The sequence below is a fragment of the Hibiscus syriacus genome, unplaced genomic scaffold (genome assembly GCF_006381635.1).
Source record: "Hibiscus syriacus cultivar Baekdansim isolate YM2019G1 unplaced genomic scaffold, ASM638163v2 tig00112742_pilon, whole genome shotgun sequence".
NCBI lineage: Eukaryota > Viridiplantae > Streptophyta > Magnoliopsida > Malvales > Malvaceae > Hibiscus > Hibiscus syriacus.
In genome coordinates, this window is record NW_024063394.1 from 82,164 (window position 1) to 102,536 (window position 20,373).

A 20,373-nucleotide genomic window follows, 5' to 3' on the forward strand; every position below is an offset into this window, starting at 1 on the left:
GACCTTGCGCCATAGTTAATCAGTTTAAAGTTCCTTGCGCACTACTTAAGGATATTTGGATTGGTTCTATACTTTGACACCCTTAATACTTATAAAGGAACTTGGGTGTTCGAATCGTTTTCCGAGCATCAATCAATGCTAGTTTTATGTCACCATAATTGATCTTCTTTCTATGTGGAATTAAACATTATTATCATTTCCACTTGTAGTCTTATTTGGGAGTAATTAGAGCTTTTTGGGAAACCTCACTTGCCTCTAAAATATCTTTTATTGAACCCTAAAATAGAACCTTGGTATCGATACTGGCCTTACAGTATCGATATTGTCTCTTAAGTATCGATACCCTACCCAAGGTATGGATACCTCAGAGCCAATGTCTATTGAAAGAAAAGGGGAGGCATCGATACTCTTATAGTGAGTATCGATACTTGGATCCTGGGTATCGATACTCCCTAGAGTTTCGATACCAAAATGATATTATGGAAAACTGGTTTCTATACCAAACACCCTGATCTCGATATCGAACCCTTAGTATCGATACTGCCCTCATGAACTTTAAAATTTTTAAGCCTAAAATAATAACAACATCGGTATTGTTCCTTCAGTGCCGATACCTTCCATAAAAAATGTCTTATTTGGGCATTTAAACTCAATCACATTGCTATTTTGAGGTTCCTAAATGTTTTTAGTGTTTTATGTTATCATAAAGGAGCATAAATAAGGCCTTTAAACATGTTTATAACATAAAATATAAAATCTACCATGTACATGTTCACTAAGCTTTAATCTCAACCTTTATACTATTTTACACTACTAATGACCCATTAAAGAGTATGAAATAGTTGTAAATGTGATTACCTTATCACTTTGGCTGTTAGAAATCTCCCCAATTCAACCAAGGGTTAACTTTCCTTTGTCTCTAGTTTTTGAGTTCTCTCCAACCTCCTTCACTAAACAAAGGGTAAGAAAGGACATTACTAATCCAATTAAATTCTTGGATCGAGGTTAAAGACACTTTCTAAGACTTTAATCTTACTAAAATGAGCTAGAATCCATAGATTCTCATGAACCCCTCAAAAACCCTTTTTTGATTCCAAAGCCAAAAACTTGTAATATGAAACTTAATTTGAAGCTAGGTGTAACATCCCCAACCTGTACCCGATCCGAATACAAGTCTGAGAAGTCACATCGACTTTTCAGAACATTTACTTGTACAAAATAGTGAATAATTTTAAACTTTTACTAAACACAACTGAATAATTTACATAAAATATAATCATATGATTTTACAAAACCAATTAAGGAATAACAGATTCAAATCTTTATTTACATGTCAACCACAATCAGTATTACAAAATACATACTATTCATTTCTCTTCTGATCTGACCTTCAGCAAGGAGAAACTGACATGTCTTGCTTTTCATCGTTCCATAAGCTCGTCCAAACCTACGTGTGAAACACTCACACGCTAAGTCTTTGACTTAGTGAGACATATAAAACATATAATTTAAACTCTTATTTATAACGATGTATGTACAATTGATACTATCATATCATACAAAACCATATAAAATTTCATATAATTAAATATATTCATATACATAACTCATCATTTCCATCTTTACCTCATTCCATTATCATTTAAATCTCTTAGTCATTCTTAATTAAATAATACACACAACAACTTATATTCTATCATGCATCAATTATCCACCTGCACATATATTATCATTCACAAAGAATCACACATAACATCATCTAATCCTTATAACATGTCACACATACACATATTACATACAATATATTTATATTATTGCTTTATTATCCCATGTATACTTTTGAGAACTTAAGGTATGTGAGTACATTGAGGTTGTGCACAAATGTTGTCACCACAACTCGTATAAATTGCACCGAAGTGCCACGTAGAATTTGCATCAAAGTGCCGCGTAGAAATATACCGTAGTGCCATATAAGATTGTCCATAAGGACCACATAGAAATTCCTTAAGAATCATATACATATACTAAGGATCAAGTAGGTGTCTCAAAAGACCTTATACATACTCCAAAGAATACATATATGTCTCGAATGACCACGTAGAATTGTCCCGAATGACCGCGTAGACCCTCTACTCTGGGCATGTCAACTATACCTCTAGCTCTCATGACACATAACATGGGCATTATTCTTTGTATCATTTCATATATTCACATAAACACACAGTTCACTTACACGTAAAATATTTCCATATGAGTCACATTCACATGTCACATGGCTTATATCTTGTTCTTATATCCTTTCATAGACATATATTCACATGTTCACATAGTTACATAGCTTATATTCTTTCTCACTTAATCACATAGGTCCATGTCATATAACATATATCACGTAGCTCATAGCTTATCACATATACCTTCTCTCATGAGATGTCATCACGTAACTTATGTCACTTAAATTGTATTTCATATACATATAGTCACGTAGATTACTTTTACCTAGCTTCTATCAACTTTTCATGTCATTTCACATTTATTGTATCTTATTCTTATGACTTCTCATAGACATATATATTAGTTTATAAACTTGCATTCACATAATTTATAATCTTCTTCTCATAATCAAATATATCATGCTTAATAACATATATATCATATAAGTATATACTAACTTATATCATTTCATATAATTGGACTTATATTAAAAAAATACAATAATATATTGTTGAATTATGCTTCGTTATAACAAATTTAAGGAAAGAAACATTTTTTATGAATAGTACTATACGGTATGAACAATACCGTGAACAGTAATGAACAATACCGTGAACAGTGCTACAGTGCACCGACGCACTGCTATAATGTACCGATGCACTGCTACAATGTACCGATGCACAAAAACATCGAATATAAATTGTGTATCGATGCACTGCTACAATGTACCGATGCACTGCTACAGTGTACCGATGCACTGCTATAGTAACTTCAACTCAACTTATATAAAACTCATAAAAATTTAAGCTTTCATTTAAAAACAAATTTTACCATATAATTTATCTTACATATTTATAAAATCACTTATGTCTATACCTCCTAACTTAAATATTGTTCTCATAGAGTTTCATAACCTTTCTCATGTATTCACTTATACCATATAGTATAAATTATACTTGGTCATCTTATGTTCACATGTTCATTTCATTCCTTATGCCTTTGTCACATAATTTACTTCATATTCTTATACAATCATATAGATCATTTGTATTATTTTACATGACTTATCACACTAACATATACTTATGTACACATATAAATCATAACAATCATAGGCTTGTGCTTATGGAATCATTCATTTAAACATGGGAATGAGACTCATCATAAGTTTTACCCAATTATGTATACATCATCTATATATAATATTATGCATGCATTACAAATCAAATAACATTGTAAGAGTCACTTCCTACCATAGTAACTCTGTCACTGGTTCATCGCAAGCCAATGTTTGTTCTATAACATAAGTACAAGTTAAATTGCACTCACCTTAGCCTTGCTTTGATTCAATCATAATTCTTTGATTGTTCCGGAACTTGTTTAGGCTAAATATCTACACAAACATAATTTTCGAGATGATTATCAGAAGCCTAAACCTTATAACTTGATGTTAATAACTTAAGCTAATTTAATGAACCCAAAATTCCTTTTTCCTTTAGGGGTGTATCGATGCACTATGGGTGCATCGGTACCCAAAATAGCTTCAAATTTCTCATGCATCGATGCATGCCGGTGTGTATCAATGCATCTTCAAAATTGATCTTAGTGCATCGGTACCCAATTATAGTGTATCGATGCACATGTCAATAATGAACTGGTTTCATCCGAAAATTCCATAACTTTTCATTAAATTTCCTCATATAAAACTCCTTTAATACCACTAAACTCAACTACAACCATTTTAATTAACTTTTATCATTCCAATACCTTACTATCTCATCCAAATTCTTAAAGCTAAGAATCATACCAAATTTTCCATGTTATCCAAACTTAATTCCAACACTTATATCTTCTTATTCATACTTATGACAAGTCAAATTCCATCTCAGAGTTCATTTATTAATTTTTTCTTCTTCATAAATTCACTTTGAAACCCATTCTCTTTAATCTTTCATAACTTCTTCATCTTTTGATTTTAAGACAAATTAAGTTTTCCTTAAGCTTAATTATCATCTAAAGATCAAAACCCATACTTTAAATCAACAAATTAGAAAACTTACCTTTGCAAGCTTGACTCCCTTTCTCTCGTATGATGAAGAAGAAGAGGAAGAAGAAGATGAAAGAATTATGTGGAATCAAAATGGATTCCACGTATGTTTCCCTTATCTTATAAGGGAAATAAAAACCTTTCATGTCAATTAACCATTTTGCCCTTCACTTCATTTAATAATTGCTAACAATTATTCATAAACTATTTCCAGATAAGTCATTGAACTATTCCACTTTAATCACCAAATTCTAAAATTTTAAAATTTAGTCACTAACTCATAGTTTGAGATGTTACACTAGGAGAATGGGGATTAATAATCTCACCTTAGTTTAGCCACACTAGAATTGAAATGCTTGAAATCTTAATTTTTGGAAAGGAAGAGGAAGAGAAATAGAAGGAATAAGAAGAAGAAAGTTTGGTGAGATATGGGGGAGTAGTTCATGTAACCTGATATAGAAAAGGAGTAGTTTTGTATATGATTTTCGGGTTGACTGAAACTACTAACTCGAGTTTCGGGGCATTACAATAATACATTTGTACCACATAACAATCGGCTGATATGTTGATTTAGGCCTTTAGGGTGCAACAACATTCTCATCTGCTGTCCAAATTGGAAGTTCAATCTATTTTAAACCTCCAACTAGAAGGGAAGTGTAGAGGTGTAATAACATATAATTAGTTTAGTTTAATTTGTTAAATAATTGGTTATGAGGTTATTAGCATACTTGTTTAAATATCGATGTAAAGTTATCATTTTATATATAATAAGTATTCTTCAAGTTTTAACATAAATTATTATAAAACAAGAATAAATATAACTTAATCTATAAAATTTGTAGACATAATCTATGAAGAAATTTAAATATAGTTATATAATGACTCATAATATTAATGTAATTAAAAATAATAATTTTTGATGTAATATATAAATTATCATATCATCATTTTAGATATATTAGGTATCATACCATCACTTACACAGACATGTCATGTGTCAAATTATCACTTATATGTATATAATAGTGTCACGTCATTTTTTTGGACATATAGGATGCGCTACATTGGTGCTTTGAACACATAGGATATGTCACATCTGTTCTTTGGACATATAAGATGTACTATATCAGTGCTTTGAACACATATGATATGTCATGACAATAAAAACATTAATCATTAGTCAATTAACGGTTATAATCCAAATATTTTTGACTAAAAATAAAATATTAAGATTGAAGTACAAACAATTTCATATGTTGTTTATCTTATAATATTATTTATTATTATAAAATTAAATTTATGTGTTTAGTAAAGAAAATATATGATATAAATGAATTCTTACATATTACAAATTTAGAAAGATAAATTAAATCGAATTGAATGATCAAAACATAACAAAAACTTAAGTTTAATGTGATTTTGAAAGAAAGAATAGTTGGGTAACCTAAATAATACAACAAGAATATTAAATGACTAAATATATATTTTATTTTTTTAACAGAAATAATTGTTTGAGATAAACTGGACAACGATTTAAACAAATGATAAAATAAACTAAAAATTACTTTAAGAGACGATTCGATAAAAATGATATAATTTGAATTTAAACCATAAGTATAAATTATATCAGGTTGGGTTGAGTCGGGCAGACAAAAAAAAATCCGTCCAGCCCATTGCCATATCAAGTACTAATTAGATGAAACCTTACCCTTCACAGTCTCCCATGTCATCACCATCTGGTGAAGTAACTTTCAGCATCCTTCAAAGTGTAAGTAAAACTTCAATCTTTTTTCTCTATTTGTAAAACTTTTCATTTTAGAAATCATAGCAGTAGTTAACGTAGTCAATCAAATCCTAAATTAATCTAACTGTGGATATGTTTCACGAGTTCATCATCATCTGCTATTACTGAAACTTTTAGTCAACTGTTGATTAGGCAGTTCAGATTTTGCTCCTTTTTTTTATTGGTTTTGAATCTTACTACGAAAAGTAGTAATCATTTTGAATCTTAATAAGAAAAGTAGTAATCATTTTACCAAATTAATACATCTTGATTAGGTGTTTTTGTGGCGGAGAAAGCTGTTTGGCTTTGAATTTGGATGAAAGAAGCTGAATAGAGTTAAAGAGAAAGAACAATGAAATTAACGCCAAGAGAAGTGGGGAAGCTTGTCCTTCATAATGCAGGGTTCCTTGCCCAGAAGCGCCTGGCTCATGGTCTTAGGCTCAATTACACTGAAGCTGTTGCTCTCATTGCCACTCAGGTGATTTTTATACTCTACAATTTTGTGTATATGTATATAGTACAAAGTCAATTTGTTATCCAGACTTGGGATAAGTGTTGGATACCGGTATATGTACTCCGATACAAACATGTATTAGGATTCAATTACATAATATAAAATAGACGATTTGTAAAACTAAAAAGATTTACATTGTGTAAGTAGATTCTAAATATATATTATGTCAATTTGTTATCCAAACATGAGTTGGTTGTTGGATCCATGTATTAGTACATGTCTGATAAGAGTATGTTCAAATCAATTGTTTCCAAGTGTTTTCTTATATATGAAATATCATGCCCTCGTACTCATGTTCGGGCATGTCTGGCATAGATGTCAGATATAAGTACGATTGTAAATGAGACGAAACAGATTGTAAGTTATTTGAGGTTGACTCGGTCAAAGTTTGTTCAACACTCGAATTGAATAAAACGACTCGAGTTCTCAACGAGCCGAAACGCGTTACTTAATATCTGAGTTGAAAAGCTCTAAGTAATTACAAAAAATAGTATATTCATTTTTTTTATTTTTAAAATTAAGTTATTAATAACATCAACAATTATATATATATTTTTTAAAAAATACAACATGAGATTTTCATGTATTTAAAGTTCAGGTTTGAGCTTGAGTTAAGCTTCAATCGAGCTAAGTTGAGAATGATTCGAGTTCAAGTTTCTTCTAGCTCAAGTCGAGCTTTATTTTTTATTTCGAGTAAATGAAGAGTCAAAGCCATGCACCTTCGCAAACCGGAGTAGATAATTAAGGATTTTGATAGAAATTGTTCATAAATAGAGTTGTTGGTTTCCAGAGCTAAGTCAATTACATGCCTGTAATTTGCTGTGTACCAGTCTTCCCTTTAATATTTTTTCTTAAAGTAAGCAAAATCAAAATTTCACATCCCTTTTGATATGTTCTTTTCCACCATAGATTCTCGAGTTTGTTCGTGATGGTGACAAGAGTGTGGCCGAATTGATGGACATTGGCAAACAACTTTTGGGAAGGTATGCAACCAGTTTGCTTGGATTCTTCATTTCTCTTAAACTATTGGTGACCAGCTCTTATATCCAAGGACGAACGCATGATTTTATGTTTTGGGATGAAATTGAACTTATAAAATTTTAGGTGGTGCAAAAACATATTTTCAATAGAAAATACATAGAAAAAATCTAAAATATATGGTAATTTTGGATTTTTAGGAGTGCGACCGCCCCCACTTGCCCCCGCCTAGGTCCATCCCTGCTTATATATGATACATTTTGAGACATGGATATGAGATATGATTCTAAAAATGACATTTCAAACACATGAAAAAAACTAGAAAGACTTAAACATACATGTGCGGGACACATACCTGAATCCAACACTCACATCGGTATCAGAATAACATAAGCATTGACAACGTTTTGCTTTGATCTCTCTCTCTCACACACACACATATATATATATATTATTTTTGTAGAAACAAATGTTAATTCTAATTAATGTATAAACAGGAGGCAAGTTCTTTCGTCTGTGCCATATTTATTGGATTCTGTTCAGGTAACTATGTTTTAGATAATCATAAATGACATTGAATTTTTCATATATGGAGGCCATATCCTCATTCATGTGTTGGACATGAGTGTCGTTATGGACGCTTTAAAAAAATAAAAGAGTTGGAGCAATACACCCCTGAAGAGCCATTGTTCCAGATTTTTCTTGGCTTATATTGTGAACTTTTTTTTTCTGTCAAAATCAACAATGCAAGTAAACCAACTGTTATTTTAATATAAGGTTGAAGGGACATTTCCAGACGGGACGAAGTTAATCACTATTCACGACCCGATCTCAAGTGAAAATGGAAACCTGCAGCTTGCATTATATGGTTCTTTTCTACCTGGTAGGTCATGCATATTTATATTTATATTTGGAAATACAAACTTTCTCAAAGAATATATGCATAATATATTAGTGATCTTACATGTTATTGACCCAAATGTGAGTGTCAGATGCTGATATGAGTCTAACACGGGTATGTTCTATTTTTTTCTAAGTTTCATTCCATGTATCTGTTGGGTATTTGGAGGGTCATATTCAAATATGTGCCAGACATGTATATTTTAAGCAAATATATGCCAGACATGTATAATCCTCCAAGGATCTTCCAAATACATGAAAATACTAGAAAACTTGTGCATATCGTATTGGACATACACTCATATCTGACACTTACTCTCCAGCTTAAACAAAATCATCAAATAAGTCTTTTCTTAATTACTTCTATGCTTGAAGATTTAGTAGATTGTGCAGATTAGTTAGAAATTGGAACTGGTACTACTTGAGAATATGAAGTATCCCAGTGGGAACTAAAAGAATATTGATAATGCAGTGCCTTCTAATGAGAAACCCAAAATAGAAGATAAAAATGTTCCCGGTGAAGTGATCACAAAAGGTGGGACGATTAGACTTAATTCCGGGAGGAGAGCAGTAAGCCTCAGAGTCACTAACAAGGGAGACAGGCCGGTTCAGGTGTTCGAAGCTCTCTTCTTTCCTTCATATTTGTTTTTCTCTTGTTTAGAGTCTGATCAATTTCACATCAGTTTCAGTCTATATTTTTAGGATTTGAGTGCAAGTGTTAGGTACGGATAATTATTAGGATATGAGTGTGTGTTAGATCTGGATATGATTAGATTTTCTAGGTGTTTCTAGTGAAAACTTGGAGGTCATAACTCTGAATCCATATGTTTAACATGAGCATTTCAAGAAGAATGTTGGGTGCCAACAACATAGCTTTTGGTACCAATATATATCTGTGTACGTAACTCTGTAACTTGGACACGTGTGTGTATGTTGGATATGAGTATGTGCTTTTTCGCGGGTATGTTCATATTTTTTACAAGTTTTTCCCACGTATTTGGAGGATGTTATCTCCATATCCATATCAGAAAATATGTTTGACATGTGTCGGACACAAGCACTTAATAAGAATGAACGGACTTAGTAACATAGGTACAGAGAATTGACCTAAAATACTATGCCATATAACTAACCAATAAACTTCTGTTAAAATTTTCCAAGGAAGAATTGAAAGATCTATGCTAACCCTTCAAATATTTTTCAGGTAGGAAGCCATTATCACTTTATTGAGGTAAACCCTGGCTTGGTTTTCGATCGAAGTAAAGCATTTGGCATGCGGCTAAATATACCAGCGGGAACAGCTATAAGATTTGAGGTTGAGCATTTTAACCTTCATCTGTTGATAAGCTTTTTTTTTTTTGATAAAAGATAAGCTTGTTTTTTTTATCATTTTTTAAGTCAAATAACGGTTATTCATTGATCATGAAGTGAGTGTCGGTCATGTATATGTGTCGAAACAGGTATGTTCAATATTTAATTATGTGCCTGAACCAAATTATTTCAATAGTTAAAGGAATTGTTGTTATTCCTAGAAGTCCCAGGTTTAAGCATCAGCAACTGTAGCATGAGTATTTACTTATGTTTTTCCATATATTCAGAGATTCATACTCTTATACCAAGTCTGAATGTGTCTCACACTCGTATGTTTAAGTAAAATGAAAAGTTGGAACAACATAGGTACAGATTTCCCTTTCTAGTAATAAAACCAGTGGTACTCAGTTTTTTTTTTCTTTCTCAAGAGCGGTTCTTATTTTCATTTATTTAGGAAATTCGCCCCTGGATTTGTAAGAAATTATAGATGCTTTCATAGGAATCGATGACATAAAAAGGTAGTACTGATGTCTTTTATTATACAGCTATGAAACTTATACTGGTTCGACTCTTCATTTTTCTTGGGAAGTGTATGTCTTACATAACTAGTGTATATTTGGATACGGGTATGAGATATGATCTTCCAAGTACATTAAAATATTGGAAAAAAGTTGAACATATCTGTACCAGACACATATCCGTGTCCAACACTCACACTCAGCGTTGTAAGAATTTAGAAGAGAGCATTTTGTTGATATAGGAGGGTTGTTTAAGTGTTTCTATGACATTAGTAGATATATTTGTTGGTTTAGGATCAGCACTTGGTCTAATCCGAACCTATTCTTTGACTGAAAGATGTTTTCCTTTTCCAGCCCGGAGATAGTAAAACCGTTGTGCTAGTCAGCATTGGTGGTAACCGAGTGATCAGAGGAGGAAATGGAATTGTTGATGGCCCTGTCGACACCGCCAATATCGAAACAGTGATGGAAACTATAAGGAGTAAAGGTTATGAGAATATGGAGGACACAAATGCTAGGTTTTAACTTGAGCTAGAAACTTATTATCGTCTTGTTTTACTTCAATCTTATTTCACCAAAAGAATTTCTTGATTAGCAAGCATCGTCTACTTAAATACAAAAACATTGATGCCTTGACTTATTTTGCAGCGAAGGCGAGACTGGACAAGATTCTGATTTTACCGCAACGATTTCTTCTGAGGCATATGCTAACATGTATGGCCCTACTACTGGTGACATGATCCGGCTCGGCGATACGAATATGTATGCTGAAATAGAACGGGATTTTGCTGTATATGGTGATGAATGCGTATTTGGTGGCGGAAAAGTTATAAGAGACGGCATGGGACAATCATCTGGGCATCCACCAGAAAAATCTTTAGATACTGTTATAACAAGTGCTGTGATTATTGATTACACTAGTATATTCAAGGCAGATATTGGTATTAAAAATGGCGTAATTGTTGGACTTGGGAAAGCGGGCAATCCGGATACCATGGATGGAGTTTCGCCAAACTTGATCATCGGTGTAAGTTTTTTCTTTCTTCATATGAATGCATTGTCCTAGTATAATTATACTAATGTCTGATACCATCGACTCTCAGGTTAACACTGAGGTTATTGCTGGAGAAGGATCAATCGTAACTGCAGGGGCTATCGACTGTCATGTGCACTTCATATGCCCTCAGTTGGTTCATGAAGCTATTTCAAGTGGTAAGCTACATTTTCAGGCATACTTGGCTAAAGGTGTTACCGAAATACGTAAAATGCATAAATCTTACATATCGTTATGGTGCAAGAGAGTTATTAAAGGGACAACATCCATGTTACATAAATACTTCAGGAAAAAAAGTGAAGAGTCGGATTAATATAGATTATAGAATCATGTATCTTTATCAAATATTTAATGTAGGCATCACGACATTAATTGGAGGTGGGACTGGACCGGCGGAGGGAACACGCGCAACTACTTGCACACCGGCACCGTCGCAGATGAAAATGATGCTGCAGTCCACTGATGACTTCCCTTTAAATTTTGGGTTCACAGGGAAGGTAAGATTATTATTTTTGCATAATTTATTCAACCCCTTTTTTTCTTGTTAATCCATGCATAACACAAAACATGTATGATACATACATGTACTCATATCCAGCATTCACACCTTCGTTATCATTAGAGTTTTCCATTGCAACCAAATATTATTTTTTCTTACTTAGGGAAATGGTTCCAAACCCGAAGAACTGCATGAAATAGTCAAAGCTGGAGCAATGGGATTGAAGCTGCATGAAGATTGGGGAACTACTCCTGCTGCAATAGACAATTGTTTAGCTGTTGCAGAACAACATGATATCCAAGTCAGACAAACAAGAACGCCAATTCTTTCCCTTTTTTTAAAATTACATTTTTAACGATAAACTCGTTTTGTATATCGATTGGTTTTTGGCAGGTTAATATTCATACTGACACCTTGAATGAATCTGGATTTGTGGAACACACAATTGCTGCATTTAAAGGAAGAACTATTCATGCTTATCACAGGTATAAATATCTTAGCTAATGGCTTTAAATTTTAGCTTGAATTCAGTCCTATTTGAGTATAAATATCTTTCTAATTTCAGAAGTAGTTAAGAGTCCTATTTGAGTTCTATTGATGTTCATGATTGATGTAATTTTCGGCAGCGAAGGCGCTGGCGGTGGTCATGCTCCGGATATCATCAAAGTATGCGGCGGTAAAAATGTTCTCCCCTCATCAACAAACCCGACACGCCCTTATACTTCCAATACAGTAGATGAACATCTTGACATGCTGGTATGAGAAAATAACAGTGATGTTACTTGAAGTCTTGAACTCGGATGAATGTCGGTATGCTCGATTCTTTTTCCATTCTCATGCATTCCTATCTTTGCAGATGGTTTGCCATCACCTCAACAAGGATATTCCTGAAGATGTAGCGTTTGCGGATTCAAGGATCAGGGCCGAAACCATAGCCGCCGAAGACATATTGCACGACATGGGGGCAATCAGCATTATATCTTCCGATTCGCAGGCTATGGGTCGCATCGGCGAGGTTCATTTCTCATTTTGCATGTGCTTATAAGACAAAACTGGGAAATTCCAAGATCGAAACGAGGAAACAAGTTCAAATTCTTTCTTTCCAGGTGATAAGCAGAACTTGGCAAACAGCGGACAAGATGAAATCGCAAAGGGGTCCTCTTCATAACGAAGAAACTTCTTCTAATCTAAGAATCAAACGGTACATTGCAAAATACACCATAAATCCAGCCATTGCTAATGGCATTGCAGAATTCGTCGGTTCGATCGAGGTATATCATTTTCTCTGTATATATGTTGAAAATATCCAGCTCTATAGATGATGACTGCATTCATATCCGTTGGATTTATCGTCACTAAATTTGACTTACATTGGCTATAATATATGAGTTTCATCTTTCAGGTGGGGAAGTTGGCTGATCTTGTTTTATGGAAACCGGCCTTCTTTGGGGCAAAACCCGAAATCGTAATCAAAGGCGGTATTATTGCTTGGGCCAACATGGGAGATGCTAATGCAAGCATCCCAACACCCGAACCGGTAAAATTCCGATTTCATACCTGTACAAATGCCGATGTTTGTTTTCGATTCGTATTTAGACATGAGCTCGAAGATATGACTCTTCAATACATGAAAAAACTTCCCAAAACATGGATTACATAACCGATAATCGCACCTGAATGTAATGAGATCAATCGAAGAAGATTACTTGAGCACTTTTATTAAAGATATGAGTTGTTACAGGTGTTGTCAAGGCCAATGTTCGGAGCATTCGGCAAGGCTGCAAGTGCCAACTCCATCGCTTTTGTCAGCAAGGCATGAATCTCTCTCTTTCTATCATTCATATATATATATATACAGGTTTAGGATCTACTTACACCTAGCGTAAAACCAAGAATTTTACACATTTTTAGGACCGTTTGATTGTGAGATATCAAAGATTGAGATTAACTCATTGTTTTTTTTCTTCTAGTGAATATCTTCTCATTTCCTCTTGTTAATCTCAACCTTTGATTTCTTTCATCCAATGGTCCTAAAAAAATAAAAAATAAATAAAAAACTCTTAATTTTACACTAAGTGTAAATGAATCATGACTTTTATATATATATATATAATTTTTGGATGAATTTAAATAGATTTTTCATAAAATTTTAAAAAGAAAAAAAATAATACTAATATACAAAGTTTTATTCTCAACCATCTATTTATTTAGTTAGATTCATCCAATTATATTTTCATAATAATTAATGAATTTTACACCATGTAAGTAAATTTTACCATACATAAACACATATCAACATTCACTTATACAATATAAAATGTAGAAATTTTACACGTTTTCTGGACCGTTTGATTAAATGAGTTTAATGCATGAAACTTTTAAATCTACTCTTTCTTTTTTTATACGAGAATCTCACTTCCTATTACAAATCTTAGCTATTCATTTTTATTCATACAACGATTCAAAATATGTATAAAACTTTTAAGTTTTATATTGTGCAAGTGCATACCAAACCAAACTATTGTCGTTTTATCAATGTTAGATACACATGTATATGTAGGGGTAGGATCCATATACATATATATATATATATATATATATATATGTCTATACACATACATGGATTAGCACTCGGTTACATCGTATAAAATTTAGAAATTTTACATGTTTTTTTAATAGTTTGATTAATGCCATAAATAACTGAACTGGTTTTGAAAAAATCAAATCAAACATTTTTGCATTATTATCCAAACCATTAAACCCGAATTTAAACCGGACCAAATATTACAGTTGATTTCAGTTGTAGGGTTTCTGTGTTACATTATAAGTTGTGTTGTGAAAAAACAGGCTGCTTTAGACAGCGGAGTTGCGGAGTCCTATGGAGTGAAGAAGAGAGTGGTAGCTGTCAGCAATACCAGATGTCTAAGCAAGCTCGACATGAAGCTCAATGATGCTCTCCCTCATATTCAGGTGGACCCCGAAACTTATGTCGTGATGGCCGATGGCGAGGTTCTCACGTGCGATCCCGTGGCGACAGTTCCCCTCTCCCAGAACTATTTCCTCTTCTAGATAACGCTCAAACTGTCAAAGCCATCGTTTCAATAGAGTTTTTTTGGTTCCGTTAGTCTGGTTATTAAACCTGACACAGACGTGAATTAAGTTTTAAACATTACGCCTAATGCTCAAGTAAACTTGATTAAAACGTTACTGATAATTTAGCAGCTCAATTAGAATATTTTGAAATTTGGGAACCAATTCAAAATCTAGACATAGTTTGGGAATATTGGGTGCAATTAACTGGATGATAAATGAATATAAGGGGAGAGGATAACGTATGTAAGAAAACCCTATCCTAGCCGTAAGGTTGTAGAAAGGTCTAATTTATAGTTCCAGCCCTCAACAATCTTCAACCTTGAGATTTAATCCCTCAACTTTAGTGCAATTTATGTCCAACTTTGACAGCAGCAACTAACAGGGTTATCAATTAGAGTTCTGCAAATAACATCATAAAAACAGCCGTAGAAAACTAAAATTGGAAGAGAAAATCTAAGAAATTGTAATAGACCAAAGTTTGCATGGTACCTCTACAAGGGACAAACTAATTGGAAAGTTTGATAAAATCCAGAATATGCAGGCAATCAACCTCCTCTACCTGCTTGCTTTGAAACTGAAGCTAGTCATAAAAGGATTCCAGACCTGATTATAACTTGGATCACCTAGACCATAAGTGAAATATATCAAAATCTATACTTTCTTCCCCAGAAAACCTAAAGGCCATGCTAAGCATAAAGACAAAATTTGAATCAATAATCTGTCAAGTGCATGCCTGCCATTTGGCTAGACCGGATAAAGAGGGCACAAGATAAAACAACAAATATTGAACACATAGTCACAGGGAAGAGAAACATTCGCAACATCTCAACTTAACTCTTCAAAGCTTCTTTCCAACACAAGAAAATACTGTACTAAAACACCATAAAAATAATAATCCCATAAGATTAAGAAACAAACACAGTTGGCACTGCAATTTTCATAAAGCAAAGGCAATCTCTCATAGATGGACAATATTTAGCTAAGCCCATAAAACATTCCACAGATAATTAATAAATTACCTTTGATGTATAATGGTTACTGTGAATTTCTTCATCAATGGAAGGCAAAGAATGTCCTCCCCACTCCACACCAACCGTCTCTTTCAAACACAATGTGAATATTAAAAAAGATGGGACTCACAGTAGGAAGAAGCCATATTTTTTAGTATTCAAAACCAGCTATAAAAAGAAGGTTTACATCATTGTTCCAACAAAATATGTTGCACAAGTCTCAGCTGAACCTGATTGCTAAAAGGAAACGTGGCTGATATGCCACAACTTGCAATGCAAGCAGTGTCGTATGCATTTTCATATGATGAAAAAGCTGGAAATCAGATTAACCTGCAAAGCATCTGGCTCACAGGTAGAGGTATACAATATCTCCAGACAAATCATCATCAGTGCCTGCTAAAAAAAAAGCAAGAATGATCTTCTGAAAACAAAGTTTGCACTTCCGTTGAATGCATCTCTCACCTCAATAATGTCCCTCTAACAATAACGTGAAAAATATAAAACATGAAGATTAAATGGCACTGATGGATGAACTTTCTTAGCCAAACAAACTACCAGTCCCCAATTCCCCTTGTTGCCACTCCTCCTTACGTTGCTCTTGCAAAGGATCTGGACTCTTCAGCACTCTTCTCATTCGCCTAACAAGATGCAAAAGACCTTATTTAAAAACTTAACAATAAATAAAACCCAAATTACAAAAATAAAACAGTAGTCATGATGTCTTTTCGTTTCTGTTGTTCAATACCTGTCTTGAGCATGTTGGGCAGGGAAAGTGGGCATGAAAGCTTTAGTCTTGGGAAGGGGAACTTCGCGAAACCACTCATGGTTAACAGCATCTCCAGCTGTTATACGCTGAAGGTGATATCAGAAGGCTCAATCAATCATACAAAAAAGGAATAATTACAAGGTAACTCCAATAAATACGCAAGCCAAGTTACCTTCTCAGGATCATAAGTAAGAAGTTTATTCAGCAAGTCAAATCCAGCATCAGAGAGAACAGGTGTACCCGTGAATGATGTGGCTGGGAACTTTTTGCGCAATAGATTATACCTGAAAGGAAATATATCAGTCATTAATACAATAAAAAATTAATGTTTTGTTACTGAACTGTCACCAATGGAGGCCACAAAGCCAGAACAGAATCACCCAAAGCTGGAAGCCTGGGAAAACAGTGGGAAAAATAAGACAACGTGAATATTGCACTCAACAGAATCTAAAATCAAATTATATAGATTTAATACTTACTGATGCTTGACAAAGTTGACCTTGACACCAGGCAACTTTGAAAAACCAGGCCATATTGTCTCATTTGGTGTGCCAAGTGTTCTGAAAATCTGCAATTAGTAAAACCCAAGCAACAAATCCAAGATCATTAACCACCATGTGCAGATTGAACTATTCCAGAAATAGTACATCCAGATGGTAGTGGTTAATAAAAAGTAAGACCAACTGCTTTAGTTCACCTTGTCAAGTTGATCAAATTCAGTTTTCCCACTGAAAAGTGCTTCTTTCGATAGTAATTCAGCCATGATACAACCCAGAGACCACATGTCAATTGCGGTGGAATATTGTCTTGCTCCCAAAAGAAGTTCTGGTGCCCTGCAAAACCAGCCAACATAAAGAAGTCCTGGCTACTTGAATCCCGAAATATAAATGCTCCGATAATTGGTCAACCATACTTGAGACAAATTAACAATACAAAAGCAAAACCTTCAAAACTTTACAAATGTAAAAAACCAGCTATCACTCTAATGTAAAAACCACCTTCATACTTCTCACTAACCACAAAGAGAGAAGTCCAAGTAATAATTCAATCAAGTAAACTTTAAGACATTAACAGTGCAAAAACAAAAGGTTAAGTCTTAAAAGTATATAAACAGTAAAAATAGGATTTGAATTTAAAAAAGTTTACAAAAACGGAAGTCCAAATAACATCTCATCAAGTCAAGTTCGTACCTTTTCAAAGCTTCCTCCAAGGAACTGTTACCTCAAAGACTTAAGAAGTTCTACTATTCATCACTTAAACAGATAACAATAACAAAAAGCGGGGATGTTTCCTTCAATAATTAAGATTCAACACTTACATACCCAAATTCACATTTCAGAATTATTTTCCATACATCCAATCACAAACAGCTTATGAAATTATAGTCTATAATGATGAAGAGAAAAAAATCAGTCATAATTATTTCATCAACAAATATGAGGATTAACACATTTAGGAAATGGCATGCATATCTCACCTGTACCAAAGAGTAACCACCAAATGCGTATATGGTTTTAACGGGATTCCATAATGACGAGCCAACCCAAAATCACAAATCTTCAATTCACCTTGGTTATTTAAAAGAAGATTAGATGTCTTCAAATCTCGATGGAGAACCCAGTTATCATGAAGATACTTGACACCCTCCAGTAGCTGCAGCATCAAGCATTTAACTTCACTTTGGCCGAATGGTTGTTTTATTGTTTCCATCAGCCCTTTCAGATCGTGTTCCATGTATTCCATCACCATAAAGATACTATCAAGGCTACTGCCTACAACTACTTCTTTAACATCTACAACCGATGGGTGATGAAACGAAAGAAGAAAGTTTATTTCCCTCAGAGAGGTCAGAGGAAAACCTTCTCTTTCTTTCTCCATCTTTACCTTCTTCAACGCCACAATTTCCCCCGTCTTCTTGTCCCTAGCTCTATACACAACGCCATAAGTACCTTCATCTATCTTATTTAGTCTCTCAAATTCATCTACACTCCTACATCCCTGAAGCATGTTTACACTTCTCAAAGGAGAAACTGGAGGTTCTGGCATTCCAGGTGAATCATTTTCATTCTCAGAATCTGTATCGGACTCCCTAACACTACTGTCATTTCTATCACATTCAACGTCAATCTCCATGTAGTCATTCTTCTCTGAATAATTACCTGGGTAATCATACCCACTTCCAGACCTGGAACGGGCAGCTCGTTCATCAGATTCAGATGATCTGGCTCTAGTTCCCTCTGAGCCTTCCCCGTTAAGCTCCTCAAGCTCTGGTGTTGTTGACTTATTCTGAGATCTTTCATGAGCAGTTTCTGAAACAGGCAACTTTTTCCTCGTTTTAGGCATTTTCTCATCTTCAAAAATTTCACCCTCATCACCAGGAGAACTACCACCAGATGCCCATCTAGAGGAAGATATATGTCGGGTTGGTACATAATCTTCTAGTTTCCCAGTATCTTGATTGTTAACCTGCTCTTTTGGTGGAGACAAATCCAAATCGACTGGAGACTCCAAAGCAGAGTATCCAACAATTTCAGCAGCAGCAGCAGCAACTGGCGAAGGAGATTGTGATTTATCCTTTTTGCTTTCTCTAACAGAAGAAGTCAGTACGGTCCCACCAGATATCTTGTTAGGTGAACTGCGATGAGCTTTAGGCACTATTGGTGGAGGAAAGGCTATGACTGCTGATGACTTCCTACTTTTCGATGCGGTGCTTAATTCCTTATCATCTATATCCCATACTATAGGTGAAAACTTCCTTTTCTTTCCCACAAGAGACTGAGCATCATTATCCATTGCTTTCACAGCCTCACTATTTCTAACCACCGACTCATACTCCATGGCATCTTCTGATTCGCTTTCACTAGACAACTCACCAGATTCCTTATCTATTACCCTAAGAGAAAACCCACATCGCCTGGGACCACGACTACCTCTGCCACCAGTGCCATCAGAATCGCTTCTACTCGAAGAGGGCCAATAGCCACCATTTACAGCTTCCCTCTCCTTAGTTTCCTTTTGTCTTACCCTAACTCTATCTCTTGCCTCCATTACTCGAACCCTTTCGTCATTACGGCTATCATTCCTAGATGACTCATAATCTTTAGAATTACCAAATTCTCGCCTCATCACCTCAAATTCAGAATCCCTCTTCCTAAACCCATTATCATTATAACCCCCATTCCTCCCAGCAGCCATGAGTAAACCTCAAATAGTCGGAAACCCAATTTCCAATTCAAGAATTTCCTTCTGAGTTGTTCGCTTATAAACCCTGAACCTTCGTAAACAAGAAGCACGGCCCCAATTCCAAGGAAAAGCAAAACCCAGTAGTTAATCAATACGAAATCATCCAATGACAAGCAATCAGAACATCCGAACCAAATAAAAGTATCGGATCCTCGATTTTCGAGATGAGTAACTCGAAAATGATCAGATTACAATAGAAAATAAAAGACAAGACGAAGCGGATAAACCCTAGAAGATCAAAATTTTCAACGATGCATCGATTATCCCTAATTCTCTCAACCAAATTACGAGAGAAAAGAGAATTGAGAGTATCTATGGCTTACCGGTGAGGAAAAAACATGGACGCAAAAGGTGAAAGTCGGCGATTGCCGGTTCTCTGGAGGGGTGGGTACGGAGCTTTCGATTTTCGAAATCTCGAGAAAGCCAAGGCCAGAAAACGCTGT

General features: G+C 34.4%; 2 protein-coding genes across 3 annotated transcripts; one reads left to right on the forward strand and one right to left on the reverse strand.

Moving 5' to 3' along the window:
• Positions 1-5,976: 5,976 nt before the first annotated feature.
• On the forward strand, positions 5,977-15,007 carry LOC120183250 (urease-like). Of its 2 annotated transcripts, XM_039187985.1 has the most exons (19): positions 5,977-6,029; positions 6,320-6,522; positions 7,468-7,541; positions 8,034-8,079; positions 8,314-8,419; positions 8,909-9,048; positions 9,641-9,751; positions 10,620-10,783; positions 10,914-11,292; positions 11,369-11,477; positions 11,677-11,816; positions 11,982-12,119; positions 12,212-12,303; positions 12,445-12,574; positions 12,675-12,833; positions 12,925-13,089; positions 13,221-13,355; positions 13,560-13,631; positions 14,666-15,007. In XM_039187985.1, exons 2-19 carry the CDS (start codon positions 6,397-6,399, stop codon positions 14,885-14,887), a joined length of 2,508 nt encoding a protein of 835 aa, XP_039043916.1. In that variant the 5' UTR covers positions 5,977-6,029; positions 6,320-6,396; the 3' UTR covers positions 14,888-15,007. The 2 variants fall into 2 exon arrangements, with proteins under 2 accessions (XP_039043916.1, XP_039043917.1); XM_039187986.1 differs by lacking the exons at positions 5,977-6,029; positions 6,320-6,522; positions 8,909-9,048 and having other exon boundaries at positions 7,469-7,541.
• A 1,276-nt stretch (positions 15,008-16,283) lies between these two features.
• Positions 16,284-20,166, reverse strand: LOC120183241 (cyclin-dependent kinase G-2-like). Its single transcript, XM_039187972.1, has 7 exons — positions 18,165-20,166; positions 17,385-17,520; positions 17,167-17,255; positions 16,860-16,971; positions 16,667-16,773; positions 16,384-16,559; positions 16,284-16,314 (listed from the first exon to the last, which is right to left on the reverse strand). Exons 1-6 carry the CDS (start codon positions 19,880-19,882, stop codon positions 16,460-16,462), a joined length of 2,262 nt encoding a protein of 753 aa, XP_039043903.1. The 5' UTR covers positions 19,883-20,166; the 3' UTR covers positions 16,284-16,314; positions 16,384-16,459.
• Between the last annotated feature and the right edge of the window lie 207 nt (positions 20,167-20,373).